The 23,272-nt window shown below is 44.2% G+C and overlaps 1 protein-coding gene across 1 annotated transcript; it reads right to left on the reverse strand.

Annotated features, from left to right (window-relative positions):
• Window positions 1–15,996: 15,996 nt before the first annotated feature.
• On the reverse strand, window positions 15,997–16,572 carry LOC124659781. The gene has a single exon (XM_047197594.1). It carries the CDS (start codon window positions 16,570–16,572, stop codon window positions 15,997–15,999), a length of 576 nt encoding a protein of 191 aa, XP_047053550.1.
• Between the last annotated feature and the right edge of the window lie 6,700 nt (window positions 16,573–23,272).

A 23,272-nucleotide genomic window follows, 5' to 3' on the forward strand; every position in this document is an offset into this window, starting at 1 on the left:
TGAGAACCCTTTCCACCTGATGCCGTGTGAGCGGGTTCTGTGAAAAGAGCCGATGAGGTCGGCTTCGAGGACCGCTTTGATCTCGTCATGCTTCTTCTTGAGCTCCTCGGTCAGGTCCTCGTACTTGACTGGAGTGCCTTCCGCCATCTCGGATGTAGATGGCGATGCGGTTGATGTCGAAGATTGTCCCACCGGGCGTGCCAGAATGTGTTGCGGTCAGAAACCCACCGGCGGGCAGCGACGGGCAACACCGTAGAGCCGGGAATCTCCCGAGACTCGCGGCTGGCCCTGGTCCCTCCGAGCGACGGCCCGCAAGCCTCGGCACGCACGTCCGATGCTGATGCAGGGCGTGCCACCTGACCTATACCTGGTCGGGAAGGTGTTGGATGATGCCTCGCTTAGTTTCCCGCATGGCATACACGTAAACATTAAATACGAGCCTCGATCGGCTCTCGAGTTATCCCGTGAATCGGCTCAAGGAGCCGATCCACCCATGATGCGTACGAGGTGTACGATCAGATGGTGGTCCTGCTTGATCAAAACAAAGCTAAAACGACCTACTACGATTTAGGGTTTTCACCGCATAATCGGAACATCCTACTCGTGATTGAGCCTGGCGGTCACGCACGGTGATCGTAAACCGACCCTAGACAAGGCCTAAAAACCAACACGAGGTTGATCCTCGAAACATCCTGTCTAGGGCTAGCAAACTACACCCTACGCGCCACTGGATCCTTCAACCCGTTTGTAAGGCCTAACGATGCTAGATGCCTAAGGGTCGCACGACGATAGCATATGATACGAAGAACAATGCTAACCCTAAAACATCTATGATAACTACGTTGCTCGCCATCAAAAAGGCTTCAGTACGAGCAACGCATGAACAACGAATAAACGTAGTGCTGCCTAGATCGCAAGATGCGATCTAGGCAAGCATGATGCTTACCCGGAAGAAACCCTCGAGACGGGGGAGTTGGCGATGCGCCTAGATTGGTTTGTGGTGAACGTGATTGTTGTTTATTTCATAAACCCTAGATACATATTTATAGTCCGTAGACTTTCTAACGTGAGAATAATCCCAACCAGGCACGAGCCCAAACTCTGTCTAATCGACACGTATCCTACTATATTACAGATACACGGGCAAAACTAGCCCAAACTTTGCATATAAGGCCGATTCATGTATTTCTTCTATGTATATTCTTCAAGCCCATCTTCAATCGCGGCCCACCTCTGATCCGGTCAAATTCTGGTGATAACAGGAGGTCAAACGTTCGGCGTCCCCCAAATCCCTTTGGGGTACAATTCAGGGACGCAACTGGAGATGCTCTTAGGGCAGCTCTAGCTGAGCGATCCAAAACGGCGTTCCAAACCGTCCGTTTTCGTTCGAATGGGTCGGTCCACAAACAGATAATATGTCACGGTCCGTTTAGGTCGGGGTGCGCTTAGCGGCCCGAAACATGTTGACCTCCCTTGCCCGCTGTCAAGGTTTGACACTCTACCTCTTATGACGACGAGACGTCACCAAACCCCTCGCCGACTTCCTGCATGTCCGGTTGGTTCCCGCCCTCGCTGGTTCCTCACTACGTCAGGTGCTAGAATTGCCGGCACTTTCTTGCCGGCACTTCTCAAATGTGCCTGTATTTGTAATCTTTGCCGGCATTTTTTGGGTCTGTGCCAGTAATTCTCATCGATTTCTCGGCAAATTTTCAAAAGTGCCGGCAATGCTCAGTATTACCGGCACTTTATCGAGTGCCTCCATATGTTTTCGTGGCAAATCTTCAAAAGTGCCGGCAATGCTCAGTATTACCGGCACTTTATCGACATGCCTCCAGATGTTTTCGTGGCAAATCTTCAAAAGTGCCGGCAATGCTCATTACAGGCATACATGTAACTGCCAGCAATTTCTTTCGCCGGCAAAGCTTCAAAAGTGCCGCAATGCATCACGGACATACAAAAGCATCACATACATCACGGATATAGCAGTAAAGATGCATCACAGGCATCACGAGATATAGCAGGTAAGATGCATCACGAGCATAGCAGTAAGATGCATCACGAGCATCACGGCATAGCATGTCGGGCATTACATACAAAAGCATGTCGGGCATTACATACAAAAGCATCACAGGCATCTTAAGTAGCATGCCCATCGGTAGGCATCAAAAGTAGTTCAGCGAGTTCAGCACTTACTTCAGCAACTTAGACAACTAACGAGTCCATAGCAACTAAGACAACTAATACTCCATAACTAACTGGATGACTCAGGGAAGTTGAGCACTTACTCTGATGACTCAGATGAATCAGAGTCATCACAGTCATCAGGTAGACTGTGGATCATCAGAGCAAGCTTACCTTTCATGTCAACGTAGAATTCAAAGATGCAGATGGCTCCTTCTTTGATCTCATAAGTATTCATAGCCTTTGACCAACCAGTTGCTATGATTGCATTCTTGGCCTTCCCTTTGCCATCTTCATGGTCACTTTAAAGCGTGCATTGTCTGTCGGTGTACTCTAGAGAAAGAGTAACGAGCATTGCCAGGAGCATCAGTCAATGAACCTTTTCGGGTACTTGGCGGTGAACTTCTTTCCAATATCCGTCCAACCATACAATGTATACAATCAGTTCCAATCAGCAACAGTAATAGCATTCTTATAGTACTCAACGAGCAATGAAGGTTAGGTTTTGTATTTTTACCGACTTGCATTTATTCTTTATCACCGTCGACTTGGTCATCCTGTAGACATAGTACTCAAATTCCTCTGTTGGAAAGTGGTTGCAGGTGCTCATTAAGGAAATCGACTTGACCTTTTGTCAAGTACATGTCATTTCCAAACATGCAGTGCTCATCAAAGTCATGTCTCCCACTTACCAGTGGCCCTAGTTGTAACAAAGAGAAATGTGATTGTTAAGTAATGGAAGCCTACATTAGTAAAAATAAATAATTAACCACATTGATGTTAACCAACATTGATGTTAACCCACATTAGACTAGAGATGATGTTAACCAACAGGAAGAAGAAGGAATCAATTGCAATTTCATACCTCCAAGACCCCAAGGGATTGACGAGTCACGATCGGACTTGTCGGACATGGTAGCGTCCGAGCTTGAAGAACCGGAGTACAAGCTTGGATCACTGTCAATTTCAATTGGATTGTCTTTTGTGGATCCCATCTAGAAGGTTGAAGTTATAATATTAATAGACAACTCAAATTAATATCAAAACAATATGAAGACAGACAGACAATAATGCATATTAACCGAAGACGATAGAGCAACTAGATGGTTGGGCTTCATTTGCATGTACTATTTTCTAAGGCTAGGAGCTAAACCAACAAGATAATAGGAGGAACTGATCCAGACATAATTAAACCACTTCAAACAGTTGCATATGTTTTTGTACTTATTTGTCCTATGCTACTGCTTATGTATCTGCATATCTCAATACAATTATCACCAGACATTATCACCAGACAAATGGTAAACAGAGACGGTTTCTATTGCTTTGTAACTCATCCAACAAAAGCAAATGCCATGTTTAACACCCAATGAAACCCTAGATAATTAAACCATCAGAAATCCTAGAAATTCTTCATAAGCAAGCATAATGGCTTTCATATGAACTATGATACTTATGATGTATGTTTCAATGACTGCATAATTTTCAGAGGCATCCATGCCAATGCCAATGTCTGCCCAGTTTGCAAAACAAGCAGATGGAAGACTGAGAGAAGTGTAGTAGGTGGGAAGAGAATCGATAGAGTTGCAAGGAAAGTTATCAGACATTTCCCACTCGAAGAAAAGAGTCGGGAGGTTGTTCATATCTAACAAAACAAGCAGCTCCGATGAGTTGGCACAATGATGGGAGAACCAAAGATGAAGTAATGAGGCATCCGACTGATTCACCTGCTTGGAAGAACTTTGACAAGAGGTACAGGTCGTTCAGCAAAGAACCAAGGAACATCAGATTTGGACTAGCTACAGATGGATTCAACCCGTTCAGGAATATGAACTTGTCATATAGCATCTGGCCTATAATTCTGATCCCATACAACTTCCCTCCCTGGATTTGTATGAAGGAAACCAACTTCATATTGTCTGTCATTGTACCAGGAAGGAGATCACCAGGGAAAGACATTGATGTATACCTGCAACTTGTAATTGATGAGCTACAGGAGTTGTGGCACCATGGTGTTCTTGTACATGATGCTCATTTTGGTAAAAAGTTTAGAGTCTATGCTGCACTCCTCTGGACCATTAGTGACTGGTTGGGCCGTGGAATATTGAGTGGTGAAAGTATTGTTGTCTGTTCTCATTGCCTCTTAGGAACTTGCTCTAGAAGGTTGAAGCATGGGCACAAAGCATGTTTCTTAGGTCACAGAAGGTTCTTGTCAAGGGATCATGCATTCAGAAGAGATGAGAAATCTTTTGATGGTACTACTGATTTCAGGGATCCTCCAGTACAACCAACAGGGGAAGAAATTTCTTCTATGACAATGGATATCCAAACTGCATATGGAAAACTACAGAAGCAAAAGAGGAGTGGAAGGAAGAAAAGGAAAAGAGGAGAAGGGGATGAGGATTTGGAGAATAAGGAGGAAGTACATACTGTTGAATCAACTTTTAAGAAGAGGAGCATCTTTTTCCAACTAGAATATTGGAAATTTTTGCTAGTGAGACACAACTTGGATTCAATGCACATTGAAAAGAATGTGTTTGACAACATAGTCAACACTTTGCTTGATGTGGACAAAAGGTCAAAATATAATGCAAATGCTAGGATGGATATGAAGAGAATGAAGATCAGAGAACATTTGCATATTGATGAAACACAAGAAAAACCTGACTTGCCGGATGCAAGTGTACTACATGGAGTCATCAAAGAAGAAGATGTTACGTGGTCCAGTGAAAAATGTGAGATTTCCGGACAACCATGCTTCCTCAATGTACAACAAGGTAAGGTTAGAGGAAAACAAGTTTGTTGGGCTGAAAACTCATGATTGCCACATTTTGTTTGAAGAAATCTTACCTCCGGGCTGTAATGAAGACATTGCTCGAAGAAGTTGCATTGCCCTTGGTGAAGCTTGCCAAGTGTTTCAAGGTCATTACTTCGAAGATCGTCGACAACAAAGAGATAGCAATTGTTGAAGACCAGATTGCCGGAGATATTATGTGAACTTGAGAAGATTTTTCCTCCAACATTCTTCGATATAATGGAGCACCTGGTTATACATCTTCCAGCTGAAGTGAGACTTGCTGGGCCTGTTCAATTCAGGAACATGTGGTCCACAGAAATGTTCATTGGCAACATGAAAAACTGGGTACACAATAGAAGCCACCCTGAAGGATCCATTGCAGAGTCATATTTGTTCGATGAGTGTTTGACATTCTGCAGTAGATATGTGGATGATTGTAACACCAAGTTCAACAGACCACCAAGACATGATGATAATTTGACTAGTAGTGCAAACAAAAATTGCAGCAAGTACCTGACGATTTTTGGAAGACCATTATCAGCTTGCAGTATTTCTGAACTAGATTACCTGTCATGGACACAAGCACAGAAGTATGTACTCTTCAATTATGAGCACATCAGTTCTTACACAGAGAAGCATATGAAATCTTTAGTTGCTGGGAAAAAGAGAAAAAGTAAAAGGCAGGTAGAAGTAGATCATCACAGAACATTCCATACTTGGTTCATTGACCATGTGCAGTCTTTGCTTCTTAAAGGCACAAAATTGCCAGAAGATATTGTTTTGCTAGCAAACAAGCCTTACATGATGGTCAAGAAGTACAACAGCTACAACATTAATGGTTGTGTATTCCACACAAAGGAGTTTGCAGCAGGCAAAAGCACCCAAGTGTGATGGAGTTTCAAACACATCTATGACTTCCAGTTATTCTAGTTCGAAAGATAAGAACCCATAAAAAGGAGAAGTAGAATATTATGGTAGAATAGTAGAGATTGTTGAGTTAAATTATTCCAACCAAGGAAGTGTTGTACTGTTCAAATGTGAATGGTCAAAATCTGCTGGAGTTAAAAACATCGCCAACTTTGGGATAACACAAGTAAACCTGAAGCAGTTTAGAATTTGGATCGGAACCATTTATATTTGCAAGCCAAGCTAAGCAGTATATACTATGTGAAAGATGCTGTAGATGATGATTGGTACTCTGTTGTCTGTCCTTCAATTAGAGATTACTTTGACATGGAGCCTAGAATAGACAGTTAGTTTGGGTATGACAGTCCTGTTTGACATGTTCTTACTTTTCTTTGAAGTTACTATTATGTGCAGGAAGAAATAATTCATTTAATATATGTGCAGGAACAAATAAGTCAGATACTCAAGAATGGAAGGAAAAGATGATCCAAGTAGGTGAAGCTGTAACAGCTGGAAGTAATGGTGCAAATATGTTGGAAAGGTTCATACACATAGCAAAAGCTACTGGATACTTGCCAGGGAACCAGCAAGTAAGTAATGAATTCTACATCTCAACACCTTTGTACACAACCAGTTTTGCAGGATTCCAAGATACTATGCTAACTATTACTTTTAAATATCCTTTGTTCAGATTGTTGAGAATAAAACTATATATGAACAACTAGAGGAAGATGAAGATGATGATGATGATGATGAAGATGACAGTGATGAAGAGGATTATGATGAAGAAGATGGTGCTGAGGATGGGCAGAGAGAAAATGATGGTGAAGGCTATGACAGTGATGCAACTACTGATCCTGGTGATGAATATGAAGATGGATCAATTAAAATTAACAACACTCCAGGCTAGATTCTTGATCTATCAATGTTCTGTTAACAGTATCTAATGGAAAGAAATATAGTATATCTAATCTGTTTTAACAATTATGGTTTTAGGCACAGAAGAAGAGAAATCCCATAGAGGTCCAACATTACTGAAGGGGTTCTGGAAACATGTTAATCCAAACTGTAAAATAGATGTGGAATTCAATGACAATGGACAGCCTTGTGGTCCAAACACCAGCAAGTTCTCCAATTTTGTTGGAAGTTTAGTTAAAGGAAAAGAAATTTCAATGGCAGCAACAAGCTGGAGCAAAGTACCCAGATCTGACAAAATGCACTTGTGGGAAACTGTTAAGGTATATAAACTGCATTACATTTATTTCTCACTGCAATAACAAGTGGAAAGGTTTTTTCGTCTAATCTGTTGCTACTTATGTATTGCGGGCATTCTTTAATGTTGAAGAAAGGCATAGGTACCGGGTACTAAAGTCTGCAGGTAAAAAATGGAAAGATTTCAAGTGCTACTTAAAGAAGAAACATTACAAGTCAAAGTTATCAATAGAAGAGAACGTTGCGAACGGGTGTGGCCAAAGACTTCCTGAAGCTCAATGGGATTGGTTGGTGAGGCGTTGGAAGCAAAAAAAGTCCAAGGTGCATCATTACACAAACTTCCAATTTGAAAATGTATGCTTACTGAACTTATCATGAACTGAATTATTAAACTTAAATAACAGAGATTGTCAAGGAAGAACAAAACTGCAAGGAAAAACCAGCCAAATAGTACACACACTACTGGATCAAGGAGCTTCGCAGTTGTACAAGATCAAACAGTAATAATCCAAACTAATCAATTCAGACTTAAATTTTCTGCATTTTACAAGTTCATGAGGGCATAATCCATGTGATTTGCAGGAGATCCTAGAAGGTAAAAAAATTGGGAGGGCTGAGCTGCATACAGGATCACTCACACTAATAGCAAAGGACCGCCGATTGACGATTTTGTCTGCTAGGAAAATTGTAAGTTTCACCTTCAAGTAACTACTGCCAAAGCACACATACTTGTTCTTGCAACAATACCCGCCATGACACTAATTTCCTTGTAGAATGAAATCAATGACAAACTTAATGCCAATCCCGAGCTGCATGGGGAGGAAGCAAATCCCAATGACCTCTATTCAACATTGTTTCCCAAAGCAAAGAAGTCAACAAGGTATGGTCTAGGCATGGTAGTTGGTGGAAAAGGATCAGAAAATCTAGCTCAAGCACTAGCAGCTCTTGAAGAGAGTAGGAAAGAGACCAGAGACCTAAAGCTTGTGGTCGAAAACATGGCGCGAAAAACTGATATCATAGAAGGGCAGTTGAGTCAACTAATGCTAGTGTACCAAGCTAGCCGTAAAATACAGGACAACCAGACAACAGAGCAACGACAATGACAGAGACAAGTGAAGAGGGAATGGAATGTATTCCTACAATCCAGGTACACTACAACTTCTTCGTTCATGAGTCAACAAGTATATTTCCATAAATTTGGTCTCGGTGATATCTAAATTTGTGATATGATTGGCCTAATGTAGGTTACCAAACCAAATGTTGAGAAAGTTACTAGCAGTGAGGTTACAAAGTTGCAAAGCAAATGTAAGACGCAGCTTCTTCTTTCATGATCCGTATTGTAATCATACTATCAAGATGGTGCAGCTAAGTATTTGATAATTTTGTTTAAATGCAGGAAACTAAATCAATCGAAGAAACAAATGTGAGAAGAAGCCAAAAACATAGTCATACCTCGAAGTTGGAGGATATCAAGCCAAGGTAAAGTATCAACAGTTTCATGTCCACTTGGCTACTAGATGGTCCTCGTTAATTGTGTGCTCGATTGTTTAAATGCAGGAAACTAGATCAACCGAAGTAACACATGCAAAAAGAAGCCAAAAACATAGTCATACCTCGAAGTTGGAGGATATCAAGCCAAGGTAAAGTATCAACAGTTTCATGTCCACTTGGCTACTAGATGGTCCTGTTAATTGTGTGCTCTGATTGTTTAAATGCAGGCCACCACAACTCATGAAGATAGAAGAGCCAGAAAAATAAAGGAGAGAAAGAGTATGAAGGAACCTAGTAGTTCTGTACCAAAGGTATGAGCTGCTAACATTGGTACTTTTTAAAACTGGTAATTGAAGGTACCATCTGATCATACATGCATGTGACATTTTTGGTAATTGGCAGGAAACAATTTATACCCAGGAAACAACCTATAGCCAGGAAGACGTTTACAGCCAGGAAACTATGTTTAGCCACGAAGAAATGTTTACCAATCAAGAAGAAGGAAATCATTCAAAGACAACCTACAAGCATCTAGAGGCAAAGGTAATGAGCCTCATATAATGAAAATTACTCTACAAGCATCTAGATTGCAATAACTGAGCCTTATAGAAAAAAATAACAAAATATGTTATCTGCAGACAGCTAGTGTGAACAAGATCATTAAATCGGTCAAAATGGAGAAGGCACAAGAAAACAAGATGAAAAACAAGTGAGGTGAAGAAGAAAAAGCACAAAGGGACAAGTCAAGGTGACAAAAGGGATGGACGTCGCTTTAACTTCACCAACCGATGAAGCAGTAGTGGCTCTTGGCACTGTGCAAAATGCAGACACTGATGAGTACATTGAGGTTATGATCAACATGGTCTTGAAGAGAACCACGAGGTTACCACAAGCAAAGGGGAGAATGACGCTACTAGGTCAAGCTGAGGCACACTCAGTCCAGTGGCCAAGGAAGAATGTAAGTTATCACTTGATCAATACTGTAGTGTCATGAAAAAAACCATGTGAAACATGATCAGTAATGTAGTGTCATGAAACAACCATGATCAGTACTGTAGTGTCATGAAACAACCTTACTATCTAATGCTTTAACTATCTATGCATGTTGCCTGACAAACTGTGTTGTTGCTCCTCACCATGTACTATAGTTGGAAAAGCATGTGTATTGATACAGTGACCTCTGTGATGCTTTCCAATCATCCTAGCCTAGCTTGTTGCCTATCAGTTGGTTGTTTGAAATGAATTGCTTTGCAGGTCATACAGTGACTCTCTTACTTCTATTTCTCAAGCAGATATACTATGTGAAAGATCCAACCTTGTTTGGTAATGCTTGCAGGTCAGCACTGAACAAGTGGACATGACTCATGCATCAATTGTGAGCAGCATGGACAAGAACTTGCGCATTCATTCCAGATCAGATGGTAGGGTGTTGACATTGGAGGAGCAAGCAGCGAATCGGGATGAAATTAGGAGAACAGATAACCTCAATGACAGTCAAAACCCTGACAGAACTAAGAGGAGGAGAACCTTCACCTTCAAGTCAAAAGCCTCCATAGCTTCTCCAGTCCAGGCTGATGATGTGTGACCAGGCTGGATGATCATGTTTATGACTGCTTATGACTGAATTCTGTTTATGACTGAATGCTTGTAAGTTATCTGATGCTGGATGATCATGTTTATGACTGAATTCTGTTTATGACTGAATGCTTGTAAGTTATCCGATGGCTGGATGATCATGTTTAAGACTGAATTCTGCTTTTGACTGAATTCTGTTTATGACTGAATGCTTGTTTATGACTGAATGCTGCCAGTACATTAATTCAAAATTTGCCTGGCATATATGCCTGAAAACAAATTTAGAGGCATTTGCAGAAATGCCGGAAAAAGCTTTGAACGGCATTTCCACCTTGTGCCAGAAAAAGATTCGGCGGCATCTTCATGAAGTGCCGGCAAAAACCTTTCACGGCACAAACAAAATGTGCCGGCAAAACTCTTAACAGGCACAAACTGGTATGCCTGAAATAGCCTTTACTGGCACCTGTATATGTGCCTGGAATAACATACCGCGGCATCTCACGAAAAGTGCCGGCAAAGACCATTCTCGACTGGAATAAACGCAGCACTTTTTTTTTGCCTCGAAAAACCTTTGCCGGCACTTTTGGTACCTTTGCCGGCACTTTTTTGTGCCGGCAATCTGGGTACCTGACGCAGTGCCTGTTTCTCGCGTACGTGCCGCGGTGTATATCCGCGCAAGGTCAGAAAACATCGCGCACCCGGTCGGCCGTTCCCGCCTAGTTCGCGATCTATAAAAACACCCTCCAGCCCGGCGAGGATCACCACCCAAGCGCCACCAACCGCCAACCATCTACGCCTCACCCTATGATCGCCGTAACTCCGTGCCGCTCAAAGGGTGTACCCAATTTCTAAGGACTACGTATGTACGATCAATTGGGCGCATGAGGGACCACGTGAAGAACATTTCTGCTTCGGCGGCCGCTACCAAATAGCTGTCGCGAGTTCACTTAAAATATAATCTGGAGTACGTTTATTGAACATGCGAGACGGAGCGCGAGTACTACACCAACAACTGATAGCTCAACGTTGAGCGCTGTCGCTTGTCCATCTGCCATGCATATCCCTAATCCCTGAGCTGCCCAGATACGCTGGACCTGCAGTTGACCGCGCCAAAGTTCCTTTCTGCCGCCGTCCCCGAAATTAATCAATTGTCGTGATTCCATATTTGATATTTCCATCTCGCGTCTTTCCTACGCCGATTTGTAAACGCAGTTCAAATCCCGACAGAAGCCCAAAGCCAAACGTGCTGCTGCAACATGCAAACACATATAGCAGTATACCAGTGCCTTCTTCTATCTGACGTGGGTCGCCAGGATCAGCACTACCAACTGGCTGATCGACCGCTGACCTCTATGTTGTAAGTTGCAAATCCACGAGATGGTGTTGACAAATTTGGACATTGACATAGCTTTTCCTTACTCCTATGTCGTAATAAATTTAGCCATGAGATCTGCGAGTCCACAATACATCACCTTTTCCCTTTTCTAAAGTTTTGCATAGAAAAAAATCTTAGAGCATCCTAGTCACACTATCCCTCCCAAAAGATTATTAGAGGCGTCGAACAGAAAATCGCACACAGTTGTGGCCGCAGCCCCCAAAGGATGCTTATGTCCAATGGAGACCGTTAGCGCCCCCAGACTTGACTTTGAAACACATCGGGCCTACTAGAAGCAGCAAACACAAGCCAAAGCAGCCGCCATGTAGGATACTGACAAGCAGGTACCACTAGGCAGCGACCCATCCTATCTCCTCTTAGCTAACTCTCCCTAGCTCCGGTCACGCATTGGGCAACAGCGCCCCCCCCACCAAATTTGGAGAATTGTTGAAATATTTTATTTTTACAAGGCTTAGAAGAAGAACTTAGAGCAGTTCTTGGCAGATGATCTACGCTCGCAAGGCGAGAAGAGGACGGTGCAGACGAGGACGATGAGGGCATTTTGGAAGTGGAAGGGTGTAAGTGCATCGTAATCCATTTGTTTCTATGTTATACACGTGATGATGAACTAAAATAATGTTTCTTGACCCTCACTTTTTTTTGTTTATAACAGAGGTACTGTTGTTGTTGACACATGGACGGGCTAGAGTGCACCTTAAGGTTGATCCTACGTCTAACGATAGTCAATTTGTGTTTATTACTTTATTAAGCCAGCAATAGGCTAGGATTGTACCTGTGTTTGTCACGCGTGTGTGTTCAGTTGTTTGTCACGCGAGAACAGGGCATAGCTATTCAAAGGTCAGGGGGCAACAGCCCCCCCCCCCCCTCATTCTGAAGAATTTTTGAAATATTTTATTTTTACAAGGCTTAGAAGAAGAACTTAGAGCAGTTCTTGGCAGATGATCTATCCTGCTGCGGTGTTCGCAAGGCGAGAAGAGGACAGTGCAGAAAAGGATGATGAGGGCATCGTGGAAATGGAAGCGTGTAAGTGCATCGTAACCCATTTGTTTCTATGTTATATGCATGCTGATGAACTCAAATGATGTTTCTTGACCCTCACGTTTTTGTTTACAACAGAGGTAACTGTTGATGTGGACGCGTGGACGGGCTAGAGCTGCATACCAACCAAGACTCTGGTTGACATGATCCTACGTCGACTGGCAATCAATTTGTGTTTATTACTTTATTAAGCCAGCAGTAGGCTAGGATTGTACCTGTGTTTGTCACGCGTGTGTGTTCAGTTTTTGTCATGCCTTGTTTTTGTTTGAGAAATATATGAGAACAATTTGTGTGCGTGGAACTTGCCCCTCGCCGCCTTTGCTCCCTCCCATCCCCTCCGTGAGGCTCTGCTCACGGTTCCCCACCGGAAAAAGACTCGCCGCAACCTCACCCAAGCATCGCCTTCCCGAGTCCCGACCGCGGAATCCCCAAAACCCTAGCCACGACCCTGCCGCGCCGTGTGACCCACCGGATCTGCTGGTACCACCAGCGGAGTAGCGGACTGGGGCTGCCCTAGCTAGCCGAAGCGGCGGCGATGGCGTCATCGGTGCTGGAGGCCACGCACGCGGCGCACGAATACCTGGAGTGGCTCGAGCGCCTGGCGGTGCACGAGCTCCAGCGCGACCCCGCCAACGCGCGTGACCACCTCTTCCAGTCCCACCGCGTCCGCAACATCATCGACCTCGTCGTTACCACGTTGAGTAAAGTCTGTAATAAACCTCGAACTTATAGTGGGTGATAGTATATGTAGTTGAGGTGTATATATACGTATATCTAAATCTATTATAACCCTGATGTATGCAATATAAAAGGCCTACGCCCACCCTCATTAGGGTTGTGTGTGTTTCACCCAAACCCTATTGGTTTACATGGTATCAGCCTAAAACATCCTATCATGATGTCTTCCACCGCCACCACCTCGTCCTCCGCCTCTTTGATCTCGTCGGCGCCATCTGTTGCCGATCTGGCCAAGCTTCGGCCTGCGCCGCCCATCACCATGGCTGCGGGTTCCCACTCTTCTGGCCAGGTGCACTTTGGGCATCTGATCTCCGTCAAGCTCGCCGCCGATACTCATCTCCTTTGGCGCGCGCAGGTTGTCTCTCTGTTGCGGAGAAATCTCCTTCATCTGTATGTTGAAGGCACGTTTCCTTGCCCTGCCTCTACCGTCTCCGTTCCTCGTGAAGGTGGAGCCCCGGAGGTTAGCCCTAATCCTGCGTTTGTGGCCTGGGTGCAGCAAGATTAGGCTATTCTTTCAGCCTTGCACTCTTCCTCGACGCCATCCGTCGGCGCCATGATTATGTTTGCGGCCACGTCTGCTGAAGCTTGGACCATCATCGATCGCAACGTTGCTGTCCAGTCCAATGCCCGCTCCTCGCATATCCGTGCTCAGCTCGCCAAGACGGAGAAACTTGACAAGTCCATGGCGATCTACTACAACTCCATCAAAACCCTCGACAACTGATGCCAAAGCCACAATATGCCCGATCCAGTGTTGCTGCTGAAAGGCATGCATATATGGTGCGTGACCAGAGATGCTTCTAGGCTAGAAATATGTGGTGGAATTTGGTTCCGCTGAACCTGATAAAGGAGGAGCCCAAAAATGGGTATTTTCATGTCTTTAAAAAATGTAAACAAATTTTTTGCATGTAGAGAATGCACGTATGTACGTGCGTGCTTTTTTCATACCCAAATTCGAAAGTATTTGTAGCTTATGCAAACATGACAAGTTTCAGATAAACAGTCAAAGGAAATCCTCCACCCCACCCCGCCCTCGAATTTTTTGTAACTTAGTGATTGTGTAATTATGTAACCGCTTAAGTTTAATCAGGTTCCGCAAGACCTAGGTTCTGAAAATGATTGTTACTTGTAGGCTCACAACAATGACTAGGAATAGGTCATGTGCGACAGTCAACTGCACATTATCACATGATCAAAAGGAGGCTTCTTTGACCGTTTAGTCAAATTCCATTTCCAAGATCGTTCTTGTGAAGTCCGTCATTGCCTCCCAAGCGATCTACTATTTGACCCCGCTCTCTATACCGGCGAGCACCATGGTTTTCATTAACAAGATCGAACATACTACAGGTGCGAAGTGTGAAGTGAATTGGGATAAAGTTTGTCGACCAAAGAAGTTAGGGGGCCTTGGCATCTTACATATGGATAAATTTGCGACGGCTCTTCGTCTTCGATGGCCTTGATTAGAGTGGAAGGACCCTAATAAAATTTGGGTGGGATCCGATAACCCTTGCACGGAGCAAGATATGGAATTGTTCTATACCGCCACTATCATCATGGTTGGAAATGGTACGAAGACCCCCTTTTGGCATGCCCCATGGCTAGAGGGGAAAAGACCTATCGACATTGCACCATTGAACTTTGCCTCCTCCAAGCGGAAAAAATGGAAGGTGGCGCAAGCTTTGCATGACAATGCATGGGTGCAAAAAGTTGCCTTCGAGCAAGATCTCTCCCTCGAGCACCTTTCCTAATTTGTTGACCTTTGGAGCCTCATCAATAATTTCCAACTTAATGAGAACATTGAGGATGAGATCTCTTGGACGCTCACGGAGAATGGGCAATACACAACTAAGTCTGCTTATGAGGTGCAATTCTTAGGGTCTACTCTATCAACCCTATACAAGTCGGTTTGGAAGGTTTGGGCTCCACCTAAGATCAAGTTCTTCGCTTGGCTTGTTAATCAAAATATCGACTGGTTGGCTAAGCGGGGGTGGCCTAATTGTTGTCTTTGCCCTCTTTGCAAGCGTTGCACAGAGTCCGTCGACCATCTATTCGTGCATTGTCGCTTCACCTCGCAGCTTTGGGACAAGGCTAAAGATTGGTTGGGTCTTCTTGCTCTACACACAAACAATTAGGCGGAGCTCTCTTTCCCGAAGGCCGAACTCTCCATGCTCATCATTCGGGAGATTTGGAATGAAAGAAATGATAGGGTGTTCAAGAACAAGCAAGCCCCCTTGCAAATTGTCTTCGATAGGGTTCAAAAGGAGGCTCGCCTTTGAGTCTTAGCCGGTGCGAAAAATTTGTGCCATTTGATGCCGGGAGAGTAAAGTTGTAATATGTCTTAAACCTTTTACTTTCTTGTAAAACTCTTTTCTTAATCAATGAATGGACAAAGCTTTTGCCCTTGTTTCAAAAATAAAAATTCCATTTCCATTTATCGTCAAATACATGTACAACTGCACTATAGCAGATTGACCAAACGACACCTTTATCTAGTATATGTTTTTCATCTCTTCCGAACCTTTAACTCTTCAATACAACTTGCATAGAAAAAATCGTTAATCAAAATTTAGCAGCAAGAAAACAAAGAACTATCAACAAATCTAATATTTTCGGACCATTGTATCACCCAGGCATCGCTTGATGGTGTTCCTTCACCATTTCATCACTCAGCGATGGTGCCCAGCGGCGTGAGCAACCTCTTCGCCGGCGGAAACGCTGCCACCGCCAGCCTCTTGCCATTTCTCGTCGGACTACCCGAACCTGTCAGAGAGTCCTCCCCCAGTGTCCTCTCGTTCAGCTTCTCGTTGACTCGGCCGTCGACATTACCAGGTTCGCTCTCGGCTTGCACCGGCGTGACGCGCGCCTTCCTGACGCCGCGCGCTGGCCGTGCTCTCGCCGTCGCGATTGCCTCGCTCGCGCGCACCGCCATGTTTGCCATGTCGGCGCTCGAGAGGGGCCTTCGAAGCATGGCCGCGGGGAGCACGAAGTATATCTGGCCGGGCCGGAGCAGCTCGCCGCCGCTGAGCGCCGGCACGTCCTCGTCGAAGTAGAGCGCGTCGGAGCTGCACATGAAGAACCGGCGTCCCGCATTATCGCCGAGAACGTCGGAGACGCTGATAGGGGAGGTGGAGGCAGGGAAATCGGTCAGCGAGCCGTCGGCGGCGATGACGCGGGCCGACGACGGCTGCTGCTGAGGCGAGACGCTGCTCCGGTGATTGTGAGAAAGGCCTGATCCCATCAACGGTTTGTGTATACGAATGGAATGGATTGGTATTTGGTGACGAGGAGACTGGAAAAAAGACGCCTTTATAGGCGATGCGGCAAACATGGTGGACAATAGGATGGAAAGACAAGCTTGAATTTCGGAAACGAATTGAACTACGAAGTACATTTGACATTTCGCTCCCTTTGCTTTGTGTTATTGCGAGCTTGTTACTCTCGAGGACTCGTTCCTTTCTTTTCGACTAAAAAAAAGTCTGCGTTTGTGTCATATAGTGTCCGTACTTCGAAACTTATGTGTATATTATTTCCTCCATCCGTGACCACAATAATATCTATCCAGCCAATCCTTTCTCATTTACAAAATCATCACCACTAGAGCTAGGTATCTCATAACTACCACTTCATTAACATTCAACTAAAAATCACCGCTATTCAAATCGGCTATTGCAGATAATCTAAATGGATGGTTTCTAGTGTGGATTGGTGGTTCTGTCACCCTTGAAATTCCTTTTTTTTAGAAAATAGTTAATCAGTTTAGCTGAAATTTTGATAGTCCACTCGGGAGACCATTCATGATACTCCAAAATTATTTCATATTTTCTAGAAACATCGAATTTTCAAGGAAAGCCCAAAGCTAAGAGGTTAGTTAGTTGCTCCAACATTTTAATAGTTCACACAAGAAATCATTCCTCATTTTGTTGATTCTTTTTAGACCTTTCATGGAATCGCGAGTCCATATATATATATACTTGAAACATCTAGTTAGGTTGTGGGCAACTCCCTATTTCAATTGTGGTGTCTTTCAGTAAAACATCAATAAAGTGGTGGTTATGAGCAGTCATAATCTCGATTATGATGGTTTATTGAAATTTACTTTGTTGGAAAATATAATCAACTACATTAAGATATCTCGCCTAGATATTTGCAGAAAGCAGATGGCTAATAACGATGTTTGATGATGGAGTTTGGTGATGCCTGCATTGGGGCAGGGGCCTTTTCTTTTTGGGATTCAACCTACGACAAACGACAATGCACCCTGAGGTTTTGGCCACATCTTCCACCACCCGCGACGTCTGGTCTAGACACGCCTACCGCATGCATCTAGAATGTCTCACACGTCCTACCAACTTTGTGAGCGCTTAGCTCCACCATGATGCCGTGATGGTATCCACCTTAACAACTATGTGTGGTCCGCCCTGCAACAAATAACTAGATAAATATGAGGCAACCGATTTTAGCATTCCCTCCGTTTACAAAAAGATGTCTCAACTTTTTTAAAATATTTCCATATTTTAACAAAGTTGAGACTCATTTATAGGACCGACGAACGGAGTAGTTTATTTTTGTAACATATAGCTCTGCAATTAGTTAATATTTTGTTGAGGTCAACTTACCTTGCAAACACTTTTTAATTCCAAGTCAACCAGATGAATTTCCATCAATTAATTGTAACGCTGAAAAGATGTGCACAATCGCATGGCCTCTCCTCCAAGAAAGAAAAGGCTCAGCTGTGTCTGCAAAACACGATATCCACAGGGATCGCGTCGCAAAGTCCACGCACTAGGCTAATGTAGCTTAACCAGGACGGCAGGTGACGATTCCGTGCAATAAAAAAAAAACTGTCGGCTGGGGGTGGCGCGTGGGCGCTGACTCGACGGCGAACCGAGCGCATCGCCGCCGGTTGTTTTGGATACTAGTAAGCTTGCACGTGCAATGCACGTCTCAAATTTAAAATTTAAATGCATATCGCAAATTCAAAGTTTGAATACACAAAGCTTATAATGTCAATCCACAAATCTCTTATCCTGCGTATGTAATGATTTGGATTGGAGCAATCATTTTGAATAGAAGTCATCTCGTATAAGATGTTAATGTATTTTTTATAACTTGCATGACAAAAAAAAGTATATCCATGTGTTAATTGAACAAATCGATCATTTGTCCATGTAGACCATTCCAGTCATGTGCACAACTTAGGTTTGACACAGCTCTGATTAACACAATCAATCTTGTCCATCCATAATAACCAAATCCAATGGATAAGGATTGAATGTAGGTTACATAAAACATGGTTGTAGCTGTTGTATTACTCCTTTATCACACCTTTTGTGATCTCACAAGCACATCATATCTTCAACAATCTTGATTTCCCGACGATTGAAACCCCATAAACAACACGTGCATCTCCACTCTTTTCCAAGTTGAATCCCTCGCCAGCAAAACCACCACCACCATCTTTGGTTTTAGGAGTAAGCAATTTCCACCGTTATTTTATAAGCTTAGCCTGATCAAAGGAATAACTCTTAACTATATACAGTGAAACATTGTCTAAAAGTAGTACCAAGAGTTTAACATAAGGAGATGCTCATAAGTATCAAGTCATAAATCATTTGACTATTGATGGAATGGTGCTTTCAAAAAAAAATCATCCCTAGATGCAACCTACTCCCTCCGTCTCAAAATGTAAGGCACCTAAGGTTAGTCAAAAATCAACGTCTTCTAACTTTGATCAAATTTGTAAAAAAATAATATAAACATCTACAATACTAAATCAATATCAATATATTCACCATAAAGTACATTTTCTCGAAGTACCATTTAATATTGTAGATATGGGTATTTTTTCCTCAATGTTTGGTCAAAGTTAGGATGATTTAAGTTTTGATTAATCTTAGACATCTTATATTTTGGGACCCAGGGAGTATTACATAGTGCAACATATAACACCAGCAGAGCATTGATGCGGCCCTCACAGAACAATTATGCATGGAGGTTCATGTACAACAAAGGAACCATGCTATCGGATTTGATAATATCAACAAGATCCACCATACACTGCTGATAATCCATCATAAGAACTGATAATCCAGCATAGTTTTTTGTGGAATGGCTAAATTGTCTATAATAACTTATTGGGATTCCTAGAAAATAACAACATGTACAATGTGCATCTTCTATTGATGTGCTTGCTAAGTGTGAAACTGCAGAATACACATTGTAATTGATAATGCAAAATACAATTGATTTCATAAATGAACTTTTGCATCTCCTATAATTTTGGATGATCTGAAATGATCCAGACATAATACACAGTCACATCTCTTCTTGAAATAGCACATTGTAGGGAATGTATTAGCCTGAACAACAATAAAAAATAAACATGTATTGTTGAAACTTGGAACAAAAAGAAATATTGTATAAATAAACTCACAAGAGTGCTAAGGAGTATCATTCATGTCTCAAGGATCATCATCAGTAAAGAGGAAGTTCGCCGTGAATAAGTTCAGTCAGCAAGGCTTGCAACTAATAGTCAAATGCAGTGTTATCAATCATATAATTGAACAAAAAAAGAATTAGTACGTGAAGATGCAATTACCGGCAACAATGAGGTCACACGTTTCTCACCAGCCAAGACAACACCACCCTTAGTATTTAATCCGGTCAGGGTAGAGCCTAGCTGCAATCCATATCAGGAGGATAGACAACCTAATTGCTACTTACATTCAGCGATGTTGCACATTGGCCTCAGCTAAGAATCAAGACACCCTCTGTCCCAAAGCTATATAGCCACAGACTTTCCGCAGTTCGACGCTTTGGACATGTGATCCCCTCCCAAAGAAATTAAAATAATGAATCTCACCTTGATACCTCAATGGCGTACTTGGCCTGGAACTGCCCCTCCCGGAGAAGTATTCACCCTGCGTTCATACTCCATTTTGCTGCACACACCGAGAGAACCACACGATAATCATCAACAAGCCGTCGCCGCCCAACACCGCGATAGATTAGAATCGATGTACAGAAGAAAAATTTAAGAAAAAAATCGAAACTCCAAGAAGGGATAAAATTGAATATTTATTGAGAAGAAGTTGCAGGGATGTTAATTTAGTCCGCAGCGATGGGTGAAGGAGGAGCGTCAAGTGCGATGTAGGGCGGCGAGGTCGCTGTGCAGCGAGGCGACGGTGCGGCTTGGACGTCACCGTGCAGGAGGCGACGGGCCCTTGGGCGGCGTCTGACGGTGTGGCTTGGACGTTGCCACGCAGGAGGCGACGGACTGCTGGGCCGGCGTCGTGCGGCTTGGACGTCGCCGCGACGGACTGCTGGGAGACGTCTAATAATGGTGAGACGCAAGGCAGGGCGTCGTCTGGGCCAAGGGTGAATAAGATCGCGAAGTTTCCTATTTTGCATTAATTTCTTGCATAATTGTAGGATGTGATCGTGGGACTGTGATTTCATATTCCTTGTGTGGAGTTTCCTTTTGTGGAGATGGATGGATGGACCGGTGGAGGTGGAGCATGGTCAGTCAAAGTAAAATGCCAAGTGTACACAAAGATTATTGTTGACGGTTAGATTAAGTTTAGTGTGTCTAATTGTGTGGTGGTAAGCAGTCGGTGTAAAGTTATTGGTGTGGCTTTAGAAAAATTCACGTTTGCTCTTTTATTAGTAGTGGAGATGCATCGTACGTATACGGTATTATCTAAAGTATACTTTTTCCCGCGAATGTAGGTTTCGTTCGCCGTCGTGAAGGACTCACGGCCGAAACCGCGTATCAGCTTTACATAAGTTTCCCCTACCTCTGTTTCCGCGACTTGCTGTTTTCCCCATTGGTTTCTCCTGTTTCGCGAACGGGAATGGTCGAGCTGTAGAGCACATCAAGAGGATATGAATGTGATACGGCTCACAAGTCGCGACAGCCTTTTGTGCGTCCCAGCTACCGCATCTTAACATCACTCACCGCATCTCTAGCGGTGGCGCTACCCATTTTAGATACTAAATGTGTTTGTTCTAATTTGTTTAGGTCAGTCGCGGATACTCAATTTGGCCGTCTCGTCACGTTTGTCTGTTTGAGTCGGGTAGCCCAAATGATCCGATGCTTTTTTTAAAATAAATTTATAAATTTCTATCTTCATTTACATAGTAGAAAAAGAAATTAAACAACACATACGAAATAAGTAAACTTGCTAAAACCCTCGGCCTACCTACTGCTTCTTGTCGTCCTTGGTCAGGTCTACGAGCACCGGCATTTCCCACAGCCAATCGGCTGCTGGTGTTGGTTGAGGGAATGCAGCCGCTGGAGGGGCTAGTGCATGTGAGCACCACTGCTGCCATGGCGACCATGGTATTGGGAGGTGGTGCATGCGCTCGAGGGGCCGGTGACCGACTCTGTGGAGTGGCAGGATGCCTCTGAGCGTGAGACGACTCGTGCAGCTGCATGCCAAGTCCCTGTCACTCCGCCACCTCCTGCAACTTGTAGTCCTTGACACCAAGTCTGAATGCCTCCTACTCGTCCAACCCTGGCAGGATGTGGTGGAGTTGTTCCTCCATGCCCTCTTCATTGTCCGTCTCCACCAAGTTGCGAGGTAGCACAGCGAGTCGTCAGTGTCGTCCCGTACCTCCTCACTCGGGATCTCCCCGCCAAAGAAGAGGTCCCACTCGGCTGTAGTAATACTCGTCATCATAGAGGAGTGCGTCCCACACCGCCCGGTCTCGTGGTCATTCTTGGGATTCCTCCTCTCCTAGGATCCCTTCCCATTGTCGTCTCTAGGTGGTATTGGTGGTGCTACGGGGAAAGGAGGGGCGAGATTGGCAATGGTGGTGGTGGGGGGGGGGGGGTTGAGGCTGTTGGCCTTAAAAAGAAAGTGGAGAAGGTTGCCATCAATGCCATCATTGGATTCCAAGCACTCACGCCATTGATGGAGACGCAGAAGCCGACAACCTGCCAGTCCTGGCGCGGCCTATGAAGCCGAAGCGGGCCATTGATGGCGAGGCAGTGAGAATAGGGCTTGCAAGAGGCGAAGCGGCAGTGGCCGATTCAAGGCAAGCCCAAGGCGGCTGAGGGAGGACATTTGCGCAGTTCCAACCGTGTTTGCGGAGACTCATTTTTGATCCCAACTTTAGGCTTAAAAGTTAAAATGGACTGCCCTCAACATGTTGGCTCGCTTGGGTTGAGCTGCTGGGTTGGGTTCTCGTTGTCCTCCTATCCGCACGGGCCAAAACGGATGGCGTTGATTCGTTTACGTCAAGCCCATACAAATGCCCTCATTCCTTGTGAACTAGGTGCGACCAAAGACATGGATAAAATAAGTGAAACACACGAGACATGTCGCCAGCTGGTCGAGTGCATCGATCACCTGCCGACAGGACGCGACGACAATCGGGAGATCGACCACATGATATCCTTGTATCACCACGTGTAGGCTAGCTTGATTTGTCGTGGTGTAATTGGAGATTAAAACATGGGAGCTGAGCTGCTGAATCCCTTGGTCGATCGTAGGCTGCCTCTCATGCATTGCATGGAGCCCGATTGGTAGGCCACATGGAGTCCAACCAGGCCCTCAAGGCTCCAAAATGGCTGATTGGTTTATTGGGCTCACACCTCGTTCTGGATGGTGCGCGCGTCAAAGCAGCTTTGGGCCTGGCCTAATGTGAACACTCTATTATGATGTTTCCCCAGAGCCACCCTCAATGCTACCCTCAATGCTGTCTCCCGAAAGCCACCCAAGAAATGGCTGCCCTACCAGGCCTCCTTCATGCTAGAGAAGGAGTGCGAGCTCACCAAAATCAGTGTTCGTACTGACAAAGGGTTCAAAGAGGTCCACCTACCTGATATTTCCAAGGCTATGTTTGAGCATTGTGGAGATGAGGTGGCTTCTACTCAGGTATACAATCATCCGAGGACGTGGACGCTGAGGTGGTTCCATATTAGCAAGCTCGTA

The sequence above is a fragment of the Lolium rigidum genome, chromosome 1, assembly GCF_022539505.1.
Source record: "Lolium rigidum isolate FL_2022 chromosome 1, APGP_CSIRO_Lrig_0.1, whole genome shotgun sequence".
Taxonomy (NCBI): domain Eukaryota; kingdom Viridiplantae; phylum Streptophyta; class Magnoliopsida; order Poales; family Poaceae; genus Lolium; species Lolium rigidum.

Bases quoted from the DNA above. Each gene is read 5' to 3' on its own strand.
- LOC124659781 (XM_047197594.1), bottom strand. From the start codon at position 16,572: ATGGGATCAGGCCTTTCTCACAATCACCGGAGCAGCGTCTCGCCTCAG.